Source organism: Palaemon carinicauda, chromosome 18 (assembly GCF_036898095.1).
Source record: "Palaemon carinicauda isolate YSFRI2023 chromosome 18, ASM3689809v2, whole genome shotgun sequence".
Classification (NCBI taxonomy): domain Eukaryota; kingdom Metazoa; phylum Arthropoda; class Malacostraca; order Decapoda; family Palaemonidae; genus Palaemon; species Palaemon carinicauda.
In genome coordinates this window covers 86,514-106,265 of record NC_090742.1, presented here as the reverse complement: position 1 = coordinate 106,265, position 19,752 = coordinate 86,514, and the positions used below count along the sequence as shown (strand labels likewise).

General features: G+C 44.2%; 1 protein-coding gene across 3 annotated transcripts in view; it reads right to left on the bottom strand.

Moving 5' to 3' along the window:
• The window catches only part of LOC137657571 (diacylglycerol lipase-beta-like), a 227,171-nt gene that overhangs the window by 124,244 nt on the left and 83,175 nt on the right, over nt 1-19,752 (bottom strand). For all 3 annotated transcript variants that reach the window (XM_068391904.1, XM_068391905.1, XM_068391906.1), the window contains exon 7: nt 6,850-6,960. In XM_068391904.1, the coding sequence (XP_068248005.1) occupies nt 6,850-6,960 (111 nt within the window). The remainder of the gene's footprint in view (nt 1-6,849; nt 6,961-19,752) is intronic.

Genomic DNA, 19,752 nt, shown 5'->3' with positions numbered 1-19,752 from the left:
AGATTCTGTCTTCCTTGAGGGACTAGCTTCTCCAAAGACACTAGGTGGCCTATCACCCTCTGCCAATCCTTTGCTCTTCTGGGTTGATCCGCTAGGAAGGGGCGGAGGACCTGGTCCAGATTGTTCAACCTGTCTACTGACGGAAAGGCTCTAACCAGTAAGGAGTCTAGGACTATGCATAAGTATGTCATCTTGTTGGTTGGGGACAGGTGAGATTTTTCCAGGTTGATGGTGATACCCAGGGTCTTGCAGAAGTGAAGAAGATCCGTGCCCTGTTGCTTCAAGACTTCCTCTGAGGAAGAAAGGAGTAACGAGTCATCCAGGTACCGAATTAGACGGATTCCTCATTCGTGAGCCAAAACGGAGACCGCCGTGAAAACCCTTGTGAATACCTGGGGGGCTGTAGAAAGTCCGAAGCACAGGGGTCTGAACTGCAAGATCTGGGTACCCCACTTCACCCGGAGATACTTCCTGCTGGCTGGATGAATTGGAATCTGGAAATAGGCGTCCTTGAGGTCTATGGATAACATGAAATCCCCCTTCCTCAAGGACTCCAGGACCGCCATCTTGAAGTCAGTCTTTCATATGAATTTGTTGAGGGCTGAAAGGTCTATCACTGGTCTCCAACCTCCCGTTGCTTTCTCTACCAGGAAAAGACGACTGTAGAACCCCGGACCCGGAAGATGAACAGTCTCCATTGCTCCCTTTTCTAACATAGTGGAGACTACTTCTTGCAAGGCTGCTCTCTTCAAGGGGTCCTTGGGGGCCAGCCACTCTGCCTGACTTGCTGGTATAAGGAGAGGTGGATCTGACAGGAAAGGAAGCCTGTAGCCCTCCTTTAAAACAGTCACTGTCCACGGTTCTGCTCCGTGAAGTTTCCATGCTTGCCAAAATGGTCTGAGGCATCCCCCTACCTGAGGCTTGGGCAGGAGAGGAGGGCCTCTCATCCTACCTCCTTCGGGATGAACGTCCGGAACGTCCTCTCCTGGCTGAAGGGTAGGCTGTCCTAAACGAGGAAGGAGCTGAGTTGGTTCCCCTTCGGGTGGGATGCGTTGCCTGTGACCACAGAGAAGTCGAGGAGTCTCTCCTTACTTGCGTAGGAGAAGAGCGAGAAGTTGAAGGAGCATCGGAAGCAGGTCTTCTCATCGACTGGACTTAGGTAAGACGGCCTCCTTCCTCTTCGCCAGTTTCTCCACGACCTCCTCCGTCTTCTTAAGGGGACCGTCCGCCATTTTTTTTTCTAATGATCCAAATTACACAATTTCTATATATGTTTAGACATATATAATACCTTCATCATATAAAAATTTCAAGTCATTTGATCAAAAACTTTTGGATTTACAGTGAACCCTCGCTACTTCGCGGTTCGACCATCGCGGATTCACCACTTCGCGGATTTTTTCCATAACCCATATATATACAGTAATATATATATATATATATATATATATATATATATATATATATATATATATATATATATGCATGTATTTATGTATATATGTATGTATGTATATATGTAGGTATGTATATGTGTATACATATAAATATATATATATATATATATACACACACATATATATATATATATATATATATATATATATATATATATATATATATATATATATATATATATATATCTAAAGTAGGAAGATGTGATGTAGTTCTAAGGGAAAAGTATGAGAAATATGTCTGGGTAATAAGCAAAGCTCTACCTCCAGTTTGTTTCTTCATTATGATCAGAGATAAACGTAAACAAAACATTGGTTGCCATTTTTTATCATGCTTTTTAGCGTGTTTAGGAAACGCATGATATAAAATCACCTTTAATATTTGTGCCTGTTTTAGTTTAGGGTACTGTAGTACATGCATCAAGTGTTCTGTACATTAAAGGGTAGTTTGTTAACAGTACTACGTACAAGGGAAGGTTTTAAAAGTCTGAATATACATGTTGAATAAATAGGTAAATATGGTGTCACTACTTCGCGGATTTTCACCTATCGCGGTCGCGTCTGGAACCTATCTACCGCGATAAACGAGGGTTCACTATATTAGCAAAAATCATGATCTAAAAAAAATATTTAGGTACATTTTTCCCCACTACTATAATACCAATTGTATTGAAACTTATACCACAAAAACTACTCTAACAAACGAACAATTCTGTCAGACAGAATTTTGATTTTCTTTTCTGTTTTTTTTTAATGAATTTTTATTTTTTTTCCTCGTCTAGACGGAAAATAATCGTGAAAAAAAATGTAAAAAGAAAATCAAAATTTTGTCTGACAGAATTGTGGGATTTTTATTCTTCTTTTCAACGATATCTTTTTCTCTAATATCGAACTACAAATAAGTGAGAAAAATGTACCTAAGTGGGAATAAGTATGTTTTTGAGTTATGAGCTCCCAAAGATTTGCAGCAACCTTTCGCTTCTTTTCTAAAAGAAATCAAGATAATATTATTATGATAACTTTTATTGTTTATTCCTACATAAATGCACCCTAAACGAGGTATTTGAACCCTCAGTTTACTATTCCTATGTTATGAGTTGCCAGCGATCTCTAATTGTTGCCAGTGTTTTAGTTAGCAGCTTTCAGCTTTGTACTCTTATCCATGTTTCCCTCTTTCTTGGTTCTTTTTTCTTGTTCTCAACTTACTTTTTGTTCTTTCTATCACCTTATGTAACATTGGCATTGCTATAAAATTCCAGAGGACGTTGTGAAAGCACAATCAACATACGAACTTCAAGTAAATAAACACATGCATTATAATTTCTATATGTCTTTGGAAACTTTGCTGATGTTTTCGTAGCTGGTAGTTTTCATTCACCTATCCTCTACCAATACCTTTCATTTCTGCCAGAAGTACGAGATTTCGAAACAAGAGAGAGAGAGAGAGAGAGAGAGAGAGAGAGAGAGAGAGAGAGAGAGAGAGAGAGAGAGAGAGAGAGAGAGAGAGAGTTGAACATTGTTATTATAGTATTTGTATAAATGGGAGTTTTAAATAATTCGAGAGAGAGAGAGAGAGAGAGAGAGAGAGAGAGAGAGAGAGAATTAAAGTATTTGTATAAATGGCAGTGGTAAATAATTCGAGAGAGAGAGAGAGAGAGAGAGAGAGAGAGAGAGAGAGAGAGAGAGAGAGAGAGAGAGAGACAGAGAGAGAGAGAGAGAGAGAGAACTGCGCATTTGTCAAACTCAGTCATACAGACGACGCCATAAGGATGACGTCATCATTTAAAGACCGCTATATCTTCATTGTTTGGAAAAATGATTGACTATTTGTTCTTTCTATAACCTTAGGTAACACTGGCCTTGCTATAATGTTCCCGAGGGCATTGTGGAAACACAATGTACATACGAACTTCAAGTAAACAAACGCATGCATTATAACTTCTATACATCTTTGGAAACTTTGGCTTCTGTTATTGTACGAGTAGATTTCGTTCATCTACACTCTACCAATGCCTTCCATTTCTGCCAGATGTACGGTAACTCGAAACACAAGTGAAAAATCGCTATAGATATGCAAAATTAACACACAAAGACGATTTTGTCAAACTCAGTCATGCAGACGACACAGTAAGGATGACGTCATCATTTAAAAACCTCTATATCTTCGTTATTTGTAAAAATAATTGGCTGAAACTTCTGGGGAGTATGTACGACATGTTTATGCATATACAGAAGCAATAAAACGATTTTCGATTTCTGAAAGTTGTTATGTCAATACCCCATGGCGGACGGTCCCCTTAAGGGGGAAGAGCCCTTCGTCCCACACCGTCAGGTTCCGGAGAGCCTTAGCTTTCCTGTCCGGAATTTTCTTAGAGAGATTTTTCAGGACAGAATCTCTCCTTCTCAACACCCAGTTAGCTGACAGTGCTAAGGACTGCAATGTCAGGAACTTCAGGGCGCGGCCCCCCGAGCTGATTAACTCTTTCAAGGCATCTCGTTTGGCAGGGTCCATTGAATCTGTTGAAATCTGGGTGCCCACCAGAGTAGAAGCCCACCAGTCCAACCATGAGGCGACATTAATAAGGTCCTTTGACATTTCCTCCATCATAACAGCTTCTGCCTGGGAGAAGAAAATAGGTGCAGAAGCAGCCCTGTCCTCCGGGGCACCTTGGCCTAAAACTTCCAGAACGTCCTCCAGTTTGCTGGCTCCATGAGGACGTCCCTCCAAGGCATAGTACTTGCTCTGGGACTTAGGGCCTTGGAGGAGCTTGGAAGAACTCTGTCCCTTAGTGTTGTCCCTGTTACGGTTCACCACTTTATCAATATGGGACCGTCCCAGTTTGACGTCCCTCGCTTCTGGCAGGGCTAACGGTGGCTTTTTCTGGACCGGTTCCTCCATAATTCTATTTAGGCCAGACCGCCAGACGTCTTCCTCCGAAGGTACGGGCTCCTCAATCCTATGGTGCTTCCTTATCATGTTAATCACCCTCCTATACGCGGAGTCCTCCGTTGGTCCATCTTCCAAGTCACCATCCGCTTCCTCCGTCCGGCGATGTGGAGCGGCGCTGACACGGGCGACTTCGCTCTGCCTAGGATCGAGGTTGGGCCTATCGGAAGAGACGGGAGCCTCCGCCGTCTTTTGGTTTTTCAACAAGGGGACGGGCTCCTCCGTGGGGGTGTTCAACGGAGGAATCCGTGCTCGACGATCACCTCCATGGGCTGACTCGTCGCGGCTGCCCGTCCTAAGAGGCGACTCCCTCCACTGGGCGGATTGAGTCTCCTTCAAGAAGGACTTACGCCTGTCAGACGAGGATCTAAAGTCCGAGGCTGAAGCCGACTTGCGGCTGTCGGAGGCCCTTCTAGGAGGACTGTCTCCGGTAAGCCTAACCGCAGTGCCCGTGACCGTAGTAAGGTCCTTAAGCTTGCTACGGGGGACTAGGACCCACTGTTCTTGTTCCTTCGGGGAGGCACTTCTCCTGATCTTCCTTTGCGGGGAACGAGATCTCCTCCTGCTAAGCCGAGACCTGGATCTGTCTCTCTTCCTCCTGTGTCTCCTCCGAACTTCTTCTTCCGACGACAAAGACGACCCTGCTGCCGACGATTCCGACACCTCTCCATAACAGGACCGAGATACAGGTGGAGCTTTGCTCAACACATGTTGGGTGCCTGACGTCAAAGGCTGTAAAAACAGCTCGGGAACTGCCGACGAAGGTGCTGGGGGCGCAGACGGGCGATCCAAGAACGGAAAACAGGAGCTCAGACCTTCTTCCACCCTCAAATGAGACTTAAACGGCGTCCTCGGTAGACTCCATCCAAGGGGATCTTCTTGCGGGGAATCTTCTCTCTCTGGGGCGCCTTCCGCTGCGGAGGCGCCTGAAACATCCACCCAAGATTCTGGAGAAGAAAAAGGAACATGTTTATTCCACATGGGGTCGCCAGCCGAGACGTGCTCCCCTTGCACAAGAGCAACGTCCCGCGGACCCCCACTAAACATACCCTCAGGCCCCTCACACACCTTTACAGAAACAGACACCCCAGAATCAAGACCTTCCTGGGGAAGAAACACTTGTTTCTTCCCCTTAACAGACTTACCTCGTCCCCTACTCTGGGTAGGGGAAGAAGGAACTCTATCAGACTTTATACCAGCCGATGTTGCAGGAGAAGAAAGACTTGCCTTCCTGGGAGATCGCTTCGAAGACTTCTTTTTCTTGGTCCCAAACTTAACCCACTGAACCTCGCTCCACGTAACACATTCAGGACACATGTCCGAAGGCGAGCACACTTTACCCCTACACGAGGAACAATGGGAATGCGGGTCCATATCGGGCTTAGATAAGAACGCCCCACACGACTTCCCGGCCCTAGGCCCAGGACAACGGCGGGTATGCTCCATCACACACTAACTCAATACCGCCACACAGAGGAACGTAGCGGAAAAAGACAGAGAACACTAACAAACACAAGGAAAGCACAAGGGAATACAAGTTAAAAGCGCGAAGCACAAGGGAGAGCACAACGGGCCACGTGGACACACGCAGAACACAAGTCGGTGACACAAAAGGGTCGCACTGAGATAAGAGGAGCGTCGAGATGATATCACGACGCGACCAGAGAACTTACTGAAGGTCGAGACCCGAGCTCACATGTGGCCTGCCTCGGGATTGCCCTTAGGGCACGTATCCTTCCGCCTAGGCCTACCATTACAGAAAACGGGAGTAGGGTAAACTACACAAAACTCTAGTCGGTTGAGAGGAGGTTCCAGGTAACTCCTAAGAAAGTAGTTCGAGGTAAGTCCCTGTGTTGGAACAACCTGATGTTTAGACACTTGTAAGAAACTCCTCAGTGGTGATATGATTAACAAGCTCCCACACTAACATATTCTATATTTACTTTTCAGCTGTCCCATATAAAAACCTGGTTTTGCTTCTAACCCATAAACTATAATAAATACTTCAGCTTACTCTATGCTTTTATCTAGTTACCCTCAGTGATAAACATTATACTGTACGGATATCGAAGTGTACACGATCACATCCTGAACCACAACCGAAGAAGAATTAACAAAAAACTAAATTTGTTACCACTTCTTGGAATAAATACCATGATATACCATAGAAAAAACTTACAAAAATTCAAGGTTATCAACAGCCATTAGCATCAAAATAATTATTGCTTAAATGCTTATTCAAAATATAAATTAAAATGAAAAAAATCATGACCAAAACAGCATGCAAGCGCAAAGTATCTACAAAATACAAATAAACCAAAAACAGAAAGCTATTTCTTGCATATGATCCTGCAATTTAATAAAAATGAATTAACTTCTAGTGCAACACAGCATTTGTACAGAAATTATATGCAAACAAATGTACACTTCACATACAAAATAACTTACCTGAGTGCACTGAGCAGTAAGGTCTGTTATAGCATCCTGAAGAGAAAGGGTACCCCTTATTGCAACAACAACATTTCCGGTATCATCATCAATTGCAACAAAAAATGGAACCTGTTGAAGATAGGAACACAATGAAACACTAGACTGGACAACAGTACATGATTTAAACATAACTCAAGATGATTATGGACACGAATTTAACTTTTCAAGATAGTGTATTGTGATTCTAATTCAGATTTATATAATTACAAAACTACAGTATAATAAATAACACTAAGTATAGCAAGTAACACAAAACTGATTTTTTTAGCACTCGAGACTTTATTACAAACGCTTTTTTCTCTATCACAAGAAACAGCTCTTGAAAATGCTAATGGTGCAATACCAAGCCAAATATCATTTCTTGACAATAACCCTACCCTTTCAGCAGCTTGGTTAGGTCAAATTGTTTAGTTAGGTAATGATGAATTTTCATTAAAAATAAAATAGTGAAATGATGTGATCAGCCGTGTAAAATGTCAATTTTTTTTTTTCATGGAACTCTTGTAAATTACTGTATGCTCTTACATCTAGAACTCACGGTTCATAATCCTTTAAGTGTCAAACCTTTATAAAAAAAAATCTCTAAGGCTCAAAGCCATTTCCAAGAACATTTTACTTAAATCCTTCCAGCACAAAAACTATGAATGATAGATATACTGTATAGCTTTACATATTTTGTAGTTTTCATAGATTTAAATAAAAGAAAAAACTGGTAATAACTGGATTTAAAATATGTCAAAAGGTGTCCTAAGGAGTAGAAATATCCGGATGTAGAATACCTCCGGTGTAGTTCAAAAGGTTAACGTTTCATGTAAATACTACAAAATAACAAAATACTCTCTTAATAAGGCAACAAAATTAAAATCAAAAGAATTTTCCCTGATCTAGATAAAAAACCTAAGATTTATATACACATTCAGTACTCATCTTTTAGGACACTGATTTACAAATGGGGATACCCAAGAAGACAACAAATTAACCCAAAAAAACTACCATCAACAGCATACAGTAGCTACATACAGAACATCAGCTCCTAATTTACTTTTCAAAAAATATAATGCGTTCTGGAATGAATTAACTAGGTGTGTAGAAGGACTGTGTAGAAGGAATCATGTAGTAGTCATGGGTGACTTAAATGCTAGAGTGGGTGCTGGAGAGGTAGAAGGTGTCATTGGGAAGTATGGTGTACCAGGTGGAAATGAGATTGATTGATTGATTTAAAGTTTGCAGGCATCCTGACATCTAAGATCACTGATGCCAATATCATTTAGTCTATATACAGTAGGGTCCCGAATTATGTGAGAATTTGGTCGATCAATGACCTCCTATAAATGGAAAATCGCATATTTCGAAACACAACAAACAGAAATAATTCCATTGGGGCCATGGCAACCAGCAACTTGCCTATTCAAACGTGTTTACTATCCATTTCCAATACTTTCGATGTACTATACGATATTTTTTTTAATATCAAATTGTTCTTGTGAATAAATCAAACATTTAATATACTTTAAAGTTCTAATAACTTGAAAAAGGTTAAAATTACAACCAGGATGTGTGTAAACACTGTATATTTCCCGTTATAACACGACCCAAAATAGACAAATTTTAATGTTTGTCATATCTATTGTATAAAACAACTGGTGAATAGCAAAACCATCACTCTATAGACTAGCTTTTGTTGAATCATTGAAAATCCAGAATTATCAAAATAAAGGCTATTTTATATCATGGTTTTCCTAAACACGCCAAAACGCACAATAAAAAAAAAAGACAATGTTTTGCTTACGCTCATCTCTGATCATAACGAAGAATCAGACGCATTTACACATCTGTGTATAGGTTAGTTTTTGCATCGACAGCAATCTTACCAAGTATTGATTATATGTTGATTTTGTTATTGCCAATGTTCTACTTAATTTTTCTTAGAATTTCCAAATAAATGAAATGAATGCCATTTATATAATGTTTTTCTTTATGACGCCGCCGCCTGAAACGGAAACCTTCCATTCGTTTACTGTACGCTCCATCTTCGATCATAATAAACAAACGAAGGCATTAAACACGCATGATCAAAGTGATAAATAATGATATTAAAAGCTTTTAGTAAAATGATATTTTAATTATAAAATAAATTTTTGAATATACTTACCCGGTGAATATATAATAGCTGCTACTCAGCGGCTCGACAGAAAACACACTCAAAAAACTCGCGAGCGATCGCTATGAAGGTTGCGGGTGTGCCCACCAGCGCCAACTATCAGTCAGATACCACTCTTGCATGTAAACAAACCCTTCAATTCTTCTCGTCCCGCTGCGTCTCTATTGGGGAGGAAGGGAGGGCCTTTAATTTATATATTCACCGGGTAAGTATATTCAAAAATTTATTTTATAATTAAAATATCATTTTTAAATATTTAACTTAGCCGGTGAATATATAATAGCTGATTCACACCCAAGGCGGTGGGTAGAGACCAGAGTTAATTAAGTTTACAGCGTATAAGCTAAGAGTTTTTGACAGTTATCAATATAACAAAACCAAAATATATAGGTACCTGGTAAGGAAGTTGACTTAGACGATTACTCTGCCTTGTAAGTCTGTCTTCCTCACGAAGCCCAGCGATCCTCTTAGGATGCTGAAAGACTCCCAGGAGCTGAAGTATCAAGGGCTGCAACCCATACAACAGGACCTCATCAAACCCCTAATCTGGGCGCTCTCAAGAAATGACTTTGACCACCCGCCAAATCAACCAGGATGCGAAAGGCTTCTTAGCCTTCCGTACAACCCATAAAACAATATTAAAAACATTTCAAGAGACAGATTAAAAAGGATCTTGGAATTAGGGAAGTGTAGTGGTAGAACCCTCACCCACTACTGCACTCGCTGCTACGAATGGACCCAGTGTGTAGCAGTCCTCGTAAAGAGTCTGGACATCTTTCAAGTAAAATGACGAGAACACTGACTTGCTTCTCCAAAAGGTCGCGTCCATGATACTTTGCAGAGATCTATTTTGCTTGAAGGCCACGGAGGTTGCTATAGCTCTAATCTCGTGCGTCTTAACCTTAAGCAAAGATCGGTCTTCCTCACTCAAGTGGGAATGGGCTTCTCGTATTAAAAATCTGATAAAATATGACAAAGCATTCTTTGACATAGGTAAGGATGGTTTCTTAACCGAACACCATAACGCTTCAGATTTACCTCGTAATGGCTTAGTACGAGCTAAATAGAACTTAAGAGCTCTAACAGGACATAACACTCTCTCCAGTTCGTTGCCTACGATCTCTGATAAGCAAGGAATATCAAAGGATTTAGGCCAAGGACGAGAAGGCAGTTCATTTTTGGCCAGGAAACCAAGTTGAAGAGAACAAGTGGCTTTTTCTGTAGAAAAACCGATGTTCTTGCTGAAGGCATGAAGTTCACTGACTCTTTTAGCCGAGGCCAAGCACACCAGGAAAAAGAGTCTTAAGAGTGAGATCCTTCAGGGAGGCTGAATGTAATGGCTCAAACCTGTCTGACATGAAGAACCTTAGGACCACGTCTAAGCATCCAGGAGTAGCCAAACGACGTTCCTTAGAGGTTTCAAAAGACTTAAGGAGATCTTGTAGATCTTTATCGTTGGAAAGATCTAAGCCTCTATGCCGGAAGACCGAAGCCAACATGCTCCTGTAGCCCTTGATCGTGGAAGCTGAAAGGGAGCGAACCTTTCTCAGGTGTAAGAGAAAATCAGCGATTTGGGCTACAGAGGTACTGGACGAGGATACAGATACTGACTTGCACCAGTTTCGGAAGATTTCCCACTTCGATTGGTATACTCTAAAGGTAGAAGCTCTCCTCGCTCTTGCAATCGCACTGGCTGCCTCCTTCGAAAAGCCTCTAGCTCTAGAGAGTCTTTCGATAGTCTGAAGGCAGTCAGACGAAGAGCGGGGAGGCCTTGGTGTACCTTCTTTACGTGGGGCTGACGTAATAGGTCTACTCTTAGAGGAAGACTTCTTGGAAAGTCTACCAGCCATCGAAGTACCTCGGTGAACCATTCTCTCGCGGGCCAGAGGGGAGCAACTAACGTCAACCTTGTCCCTTCGTGAGAGGCGAACTTCTGCAGTACCTTGTTGACAATCTTGAATGGTGGGAATGCATATAGGTCTAGATGAGACCAATCTAGAAGAAAAGCGTCTATATGTATTGCTGCTGGGTCTGGGACTGGAGAGCAATAGATTGGAAGTCTCTTGGTCATCGAGGTTGCAAAGAGGTGTATGGTGGGTTGACCCCAAGTCGCCCAAAGCCTCTTGCACACGTCCTTGTGGAGGGTCCATTCCGTAGGAATTACCTGACCCTTCCGACTGAGACAATCTGCTAAGACGTTAAAGTCGCCCTGGATAAACCTCGTTAACAGGGAGATGCCTCGATCTCTTGACCAAATGAGCAGGTCCCTTGCGATCTCGTACAGTGTCAGGGAGTGGGTGCCTCCTTGCTTGGAAATGTATGCCAAGGCTGTGGTATTGTCCGAGTTGATCTCCACCACCTTGTTTCGAAGGAGACTCTCGAAGTTCATCAAGGCCAGGTGGACTGCCAAAAGCTCTTTGCCGTTGATGTGCATGCTCCTCTGACTCGAGGTCCACAGACCTGAGCATTCCCGACCGTCCAGGGTCGCACCCCAACCCAAATCCGATGCGTCTGAGAATAGAACGTGGTTTGGTTTCTGAACTGCTAGGGGAAGTCCCTCTCTTAGACTGATATTGTCGTTCCACCAATTCAGGCATGCCTTTACTGTTTCGGAGATCGGGATTGAGACCGCCTCTAGCGTCTTGTCCTTTTTCCAGTGAAAAGCTAGATGGAACTGGAGAGGTCGAAGGTGTAGCCTTCCTAGCGAGACAAACTGCTCCAGGGATGATAGAGTTCCTACTAGACTCATCCAATTCCTGACTGAGCAACGTTCTCTCTTCAACATCCGTTGGATTATGAGCAGGGCTTGCTCTATTCGGGGGGCAGACGGAAAAGCCCGAAAAACTGGACTGCGAATCTCCATCCCTAAATACAGTATAGCTTGGGATGGAATCAGCTGGGACTTTTCCATGTTGACCAAAAGTCCCAATTCCTTGGTCAGATCCAATGTCCAATGAAGATCCTGCAGACAGCGATGACTGGACGAGGCTCTGAGAAGCCAGTTGTCCAAGTAAAGGGAGGCTCGGATTCCCGATAAATAGAGGAATTTAGCCACATTCCTCATAAGCCTCGTAAACACGAGAGGAGCAGGACTTAGGCCAAAGCACAGGGCCCGAAACTGGTACACCACATTGTCGAAAACAAACCTCAGAAAAGGTTGGGAATCTGAGTGAATGGGGATGTGGAAGTATGCGTCTCTTAGGTCGAGAGAGACCATCCAGTCTCCCTTTCTGACCGCTGCTAAGACTGATTTCGTGGTCTCCATGGTAAACTTTGTCTTCGTGACAAAGACGTTCAGAGCACTGACGTCTAGCACCGGTCTCCAACCTCCTGTAGGAAGAGGCGGTTGTAAAACCCCGGTGATTGAAGGTCCGAGACTTTCACCACCGCTCCCTTCTCTAGCAAAAGAGACACTTCTAGTTTCAGGGCTTGTCTCTTTGATTCCTCTCGGTACATGGGAGAGAGGTCGATGGGGGAAGTCGCTAGAGGAGGTTTGTGTACAAATGGAATTTTGTACCCCTCTCTGAGCAACCTCACAGACTGTTTGTCTGCGCCCCTCTTCTCCCAGGCTTGCCAGAAGTTCTTGAGTCTGGCACCTACTGCTGTCTGAGGCTGCGGGCAGTCAGACTCTGCCACGTGAGGACTTGCCTCCTCTCTTCTTTCCTCTCTTTCCCTCGGCACGAGTACTTCCCCTGCTGGGAGCTCTGCCACGAAAGGGCGGAATAAACCTGGACGCTGGAGTGTCTATCCTTGGTCTTGCAGAAAAGGATGTCGAAGGAGTCCCTTTGCGAGCAGAGGACGCTACCAAGTCATGGGTGTCCTTCTGCACGAGTGACAAAGCTATGTCCTTAACCAAATGTTCAGGGAACAAAAACTTCGATAAGGGAGCAAAGAGTAGCTCAGATCTTTGACAGGGAGTAACTCCTGCCGACAGATAAGAGCAAAGGGACTCTCGCTTCTTAAGGACTCCTGAAGTAAAAGAGGAGGAGAGCTCATTGGATCCATCGCGGATGGCTTTATCCATGCAGGACATAATGAGTAAGGAGACATCTCTATCAGCCGATGAGATTTTCCTACTTAAGGCTCCCAAACACCAGTCAAGGAAGTTGAAAACTTCAAAGGCTCTAAAAATGCCTTTCAGCAGATTGTCAAGGTCCGAGGATGACCAACTAATCTTCGAGCGTCTCATGGCTAGGCGGCGGGGAGAGTCTACAAGGCTTGAGAAGTCGCCCTGGGCAGAGGCAGGGACTCCCAAGCCGAGAACTTCTCCCGTGGCATACCAGACACTCGATCTAGACGAGAGTTTAGATGGAGGGAAGGCAAAGGCCGTCTTCCCCAAACTCCTCTTGGTTTCCAACCAATCGCCTAAAAGCCGTAAAGCTCTCTTGGATGAGCGAGAGAGCACAAGTTTTGTAAAGGCTGGCATGTCAGCAGGTACGCCTAAAACAAACTCAGACGGCGGCGAAAGAGGAGCAACAGAGACGAAGTGATCGGGAAACAACTCCTTAAAAATTAACATGACTTTCTTAAAGTCCATTGATGGAGGAACTGTTCTGGGTTCATCAAAATCTGAAGGATGATCCTCAGGCTGAGGGTCAGCAACGTCCTCATCTGAAGGTTCCTCATCTGACAACTGCTGAGAAACAAGCAAAGGGGTTGGCAATGCTTGACACGCAGCGTCCACACGCACTGGTGCATTAGTAGCGGATCAGGACGCAACGTCATGTAACTGCTTGACAGTCTGTGAACTGTCAACAACAACAGGTGCGTGAGGACGCACAGCGTCCACTCGAGACTGCTTTGACCGCCTAGTCTGAGCAGTCAAAACAACTCTAGACTGCGGATGTTGACGCTCAGCGTCAAAACAAGTCAACTCCGATGGTTGGCGAACGTCCTGAACGTCAACAGGAGCATCAGCAAGTTGCCTAACGTCCAAATGTGGCTGAAAATCCACACGAGACCGCATCGAGTGTGGTTCTAAACAAACTGACTGACGTGACTTGGCTACACCAACGTCAACAGGACGCACAAAGGAACGTTTGGGTGGCTGAAGGCCAGGATCTCGATGAGATAAACGGCTAGGCTCAACGGAAACCTTATCGGCGGAATAGTCTTCCATAAGGGAGGAAAGCTTAGACTGCATGTCCTGCAGTATAACCCATTTAGGGTCCACGGGAATGGGTGCGGTAACCGACGGGGTTAACGTCTGAGACGGCACAACCTTGCCTTGTTTAGGCGGCGAGCAGTCCTCCGATGACTGCAACGGGTCCGAACTGTCCCAATGACTACATCCAGGACGCTGGACCTGTCCTGAAGGGACCGACTTCCGTTTAAGAGGCCTAGAAACCTTGCTCCACGGTTTCTTGCGTGAAAAGCCTTCGGAAGACGAGGAGAAAATGGGCTCTCTCGTCTTATGGTAGGGGCGATCTTGGTGAGATACGCCTGATACCATAGAGGGAACGTCTGTTCGCTGATCAAGGCCTCTCGAACCCATAAGTCGTACGACATTACTTCTCCCCTGGGCTTGGGAGCTTGCAAGAGGTCCCGGACTAGGTGAACGACAGGCACGAACAGACGAACCCTCGGTCGCAACACTGTTCACAACACTTTGCGCACTAATCACTTTCCCACTTTCCGCCGTGGCACTCTGACACTTAAGTTCCTTCACGTCAGCCATGAGTTGATTACGATCAGTTGCTGACGCTTCAACTCTTTCCCCCAAGGCATGAATAGCACGTAACATGTCTTGCATAGATGGTTCCTGAGTGCTAGAAGGGGGGTTAGGAACAACCACTACAGGGGAAGGATTAGGTTCAGGGGCATGTGGAGAGGAAAAATCTACAGACCTAGATGAACTCCTCCTTACCCTATCTCTCTCTAGCCTACGTGCATACTTATCGTATTCTAGCCAATCGAATTCCGAAAGGCCCACGCATTCCTCACACCGATCTCCCAATTGACAGGTTTTACCCCGACAATTGGAACACACAGTATGTGGGTCGAGAGATGCCTTTGGAAGACGCCTATTACAGTCCCTAGCATTACACTTCCGAAATCTAGGTACTAGAGAAGGGTCAGCCATTTTGAATTAGTCAAAGAAATTCCAAAAAACAATCCAAGTCATCAACAATTAATCTGATTCAATAAAGAGTTCAAGAGTTTATGTTGAGGAAAAACACCTGCACTGCGAAAGCTCAAACCAAAATGAAGTACTTCACCAAATATGTTGAGAAAACTCCAGGTTCTACAGCGAGTATTGATACGTCTTGTCGTCAAGGTCGACAGAGAAGAATTGAAGGGTTTGTTTACATGCAAGAGTGGTATCTGACCGATAGTTGGCGCTGGTGGGCACACCCGCAACCTTCATAGCGATCGCTCGCGAGTTGTTTTAGTGTGTTTTCTGTCGAGCCGCTGAGTAGCAGCTATTATATATTCACCGGCTAAGTTAAATATTTAAAATATGTTATTACAAATATTATTTACCGTATTTATATAAATTCCTACATACGTAGCAAAGCAGGAAAACTTTTTTTTTCTTTTTGCGTGTAATCAACAATAACAAACTGCCGCTAATGACAGAATGATAATTTACGATAATTCTAAACTGTTACGAAAGATAATTGTCCATTTCATATCCAAAATACTTTTCCTAACTTCAGTTATAAGTCAACTTGTACCCACCTCAATTATGGAACCATCAGAAAATAAGTACAGTAAAAGAAGAAAGTACTAGGCCCGAACAATTAAGTTACCGCTATAACGTTCGGCGTGACAGAGATGGTACGAGTTTGGAGAAAGTAAGGAAAATTGAATCATGATTGATTTTTAATATAATTAATACTTTGTGAAGCCACAAAGATTTCATTTGTTAGAGAGATAGAGGTAAAAAATGAGAGGTAGCGAAAGGTAGCCTAGTGAGAGAGAGAGAGAGAGAGAGAGAGAGAGAGAGAGAGAGAGAGAGAGAGAGAGAGAGAGAGAGTTTTAATAGTACTAAATAAAAAATATGATGGATTAAAACACATTGGTGCTTATGTAATATTAACTAACTGTATAGATGGTTTGAATAAGTTAAGAAATGGTATAAACAATACTTTGTTACTGTATTTGTACGCTCTCAAGAGCGGCAACTAGACATCAGCTGATCTGATCACAGCCAAAAGTAAAACAAAAGGAAGTCAGCAATACTCGATTTTTAAAACACACCCGAAATTCAAAAATAAATGCACGTGTTTTCTTAAAGCGCAATTAACTAGTTAAAGAATAGCAATTTTCTAGAATAAAATGATGTTTCCTAAAAAATTGTGGTTTGCTGACGAAATCGGATACCGTATTTTAAGCTATGATTGAAATATTGAAATGGATGTATACACGGTATAATTTTTTCGTTTCGTATTTAATTGACACTTTCAGAAACACGATTTTGGTTTCTTCATCTATTTGTAAGTATTGTATAACACGAGAGAGAGAGAGAGAGAGAGAGAGAGAGAGAGAGAGAGAGAGAATCAGCTGTTGTAATCGAATGCCGTGTTTTTGTTTTGTGTACCTCCTGAAGCGAGGAATTGATCGCCACAACTAACAATAGTCATGTTAATTTCATTCTTAAATTCAAGTTACTACAGTATATGTGAACTAAAGTTTTATTTCTTAGAGAGAGAGAGAGAGAGAGAGAGAGAGAGAGAGAGAGAGAGAGAGAGAGAGAGAGAGAGAGAGAGAGAGAGAGAGAGAGAGAGAGAGAGAGAGAGAGAGAGAGAGAGAGAGAGAGAGAGAGAGAGAGAGAGAGAGAGAGAGAGAGAGAAATTTTCACAATTATACCGTGTACTCTACAAAACCAATCTTTGCAAATCAAATGTATACTGTTTAAAATACTGTATGACAAAATATTGCCGACTCGTTACCGAAGTTTAGGCTATTCACTGCCGATAAACGAACCCAGTCTACTCGTGAAAACCTTGAATGCCCGAAGGGAAAAATAAAGCTCTAATATATACTGTACTAAACAAACATAATGCTTTAATATACCATCATTAACACTACCATTAAAATTATCGAAAGGTTGGCGAAAAGTAAAGATTGCCGAGAACGTAACCACAATTCTGTTTATATTTTGTCAGCTGGACTCGCACAGTTAACAGTTGATTTCATTGTTGATGTGGAATTTTATCCTTAAATATAACAAATTCGAAGATAATTTGTATTTTTCCTAACCATACAAACCTTAGCTATTTACAAAGGGTATTACTTTTAGCGTAGCTGAAATGGCGAGCCATTAGAATTTAACGAGGGTGTATTACCCCCGCGCTAGTTAGCGGGGGGGTAGGGGAGTGGTAGCTAGCTACCCCTCCTCCCCCTCACACACAGGTGAATACTCACTTTCACTTAGAGGTAGGACTTGTCTTGGGGGACAGGGCTGGCGGGCAAATATGTGTAAATAGCTAAGGTTTGTATGGTTAGGAAAAATACAAATTATCTTCGAATTTGTCATTTGTTCCGTAACCGAAATACAAACCACGCTATTTACAAAGGGTGACTTATCCCTTAGGAAGGGTGGAAAGTCCCCAGCCATACTGGCTTTGGCTTTACCTGGGGACTCAGAATCCGAGTGAGTCGCACTCGAGAAAAGGAGTCCCTGCACCTCACAAGTTCCTTGCTCCGCAAGAAACCATGTGGCCTACATAAGCTTGTGTGTGAAGGAAGAAGTGTGACCTGTCCTAGGCAGTTGACCTGGAGTTCCAGAAGGAACTCTGGGTTAGGACGTTCCCAATACCACCTCGTCAGGGTATGGGGGACGCGACAGTATTGACTCAATACTCGGAACACAAGGAAGCATGGTTTACCTGCAGAGGTTCGAGGTCAGCTATGCAGAGACCAGGATGCTGCTTCCCCATAGAGGGGATGATGAAGAAAGAAGTAAGGGCCAGACATACTTCTTTCGTTCATGCAGACTAAAACCTGATAACAATGCCCTCAACCTTCTGCTACCTGTCCAAAAAGGAGCCTGAGGTTAGACCAGCTGTTGTGTAGCCACCACAGAGCGATAGAAAACGTATCGAGACTCCTGTGGGTCACGCCCTGCAGGAAGCGGGCTGCGAAGGTCATCAGACGCTTCCAGACTCCAGCTTGTAGCACCTGCGTCACAGAGTAGTATTACTCGAAGGCGAGGGACGTTGCGATGTATCCAACATCGTGCTGTAGGGCGACGTGACGGGGGAGGGTCTGAAGACAGGTCGAGATGAATGTCCTTGAGTCCGGGCTGAAGAGGTATACTGGTGACTCTCCCCCCATGTCCTCCTTGTGTTCCCAAATCGGCTGCAACTGAGGACAAACTGCAGCTGTTCCCAGCGCTAACCTCTCGATTCCTTACTGGCAAGAAAGAGAAGGTCTTGGGACATCAGACACAGAATGGAGACTCGAAATCTTGAATGAATCGGACCGAAGGGCCGGGACCCTCAGATTCTGAGTCTAGCCAACAACTCAGGAGCGAGCCTGAATGTTGCCTTCCCCTCTTCCTTAGAAAGGGGGGAGTAGTAAGAGACCAAGAAGATTGCTTACACACTGGCCGTGGCCAGAGTGAGCAGAAGACCCAAGGCGGAATACAATCCGAGGCCTGTCGTAAAAGGGTCTTGAGAAGATCTCTTAAAGGACTAAAAGTCCGAGCCATGCTCCAAGTTGGAGGTCTTCCTCCGACTAGGGCAGGGACGATCGTAGCTTCGCATGAGCGAGGATAGATCCAGCAGGCAGGTAAAAGTTATTCCTTTAAGCCTGAAGGTCAGGGAAAGGCTGAGCGACAGGCTTCATTGCCGAGAGCGGAAAGGAGTTTCCTCCCGCCGAAAGGCAATAAGACCGTTATTGCTGGAGAAGAGGCCTCAAGGGAAGAGGTATATCTCCCACGGCACCAACCACCTTAGACTCTTCACTTTGCCTGGGAGACCCCTGTGGATGACTATTGCAGATGACGCGACCTCCGTACCGCGACTGTAGCGGGTTGTCTCTTCTAGAGGAGGAAGCGTAGTGTCTCCAGGCATGAAGCCGAAGCGACGCCCCGGTTCGGGAGAGATGTCGCAGTGTGGTTGCTTGAGTAGTCTGCGCCGTGGGAGAAGCTCTCCCGGGAGTTCCGTCAGGGGAAGCAGAGGGTCCAGAAACCGTTCTGCGCATAGTCCCAGTGGGGCTCTCCCATTGAAAGGTTGACAGACAACCTGGTCTTGTTGAGACCCATTGTCCACAGACAAAAAGGAGGGAAGACGCAGGCGTCGAAGTTGTCCCACCATCACCGGAATGCATCTTGCCAGAGTCTCGGGGTCTGAGACTGGGGGGAAGACTAGCGGAAGCTTGAGGTTCCAAGCTGTCGCGATCAGGTCCCCCAGACCAGCACTTGCTGGTTACCCAAGGTCAAAGACCCCCAGAGAAACATTCCCCTGCCTGGAATGAGAGAGCCGATGGTGGTATTGAGAGAATCTCAATCATCCCGGTATCTCTACTGCAAGATGTGAAGGTGTGAAAATGCGTCCCCTGCTGGTTAGAATGAAGTCGACGCGCAACGGGGCGACTCGGCAGGAGCTGTAGGATCTGAAGAGGGGCCAGACTAAGGCCCCTAAGCCTGCCTGAATGATGGAGAGGTATCCTTCAGGTCTTGACCATAGGCCTGGACCGGAACATGCCCCTCCCCTTTCCTTTGACGAGTCCGAGAACCGCATCAAGAATGT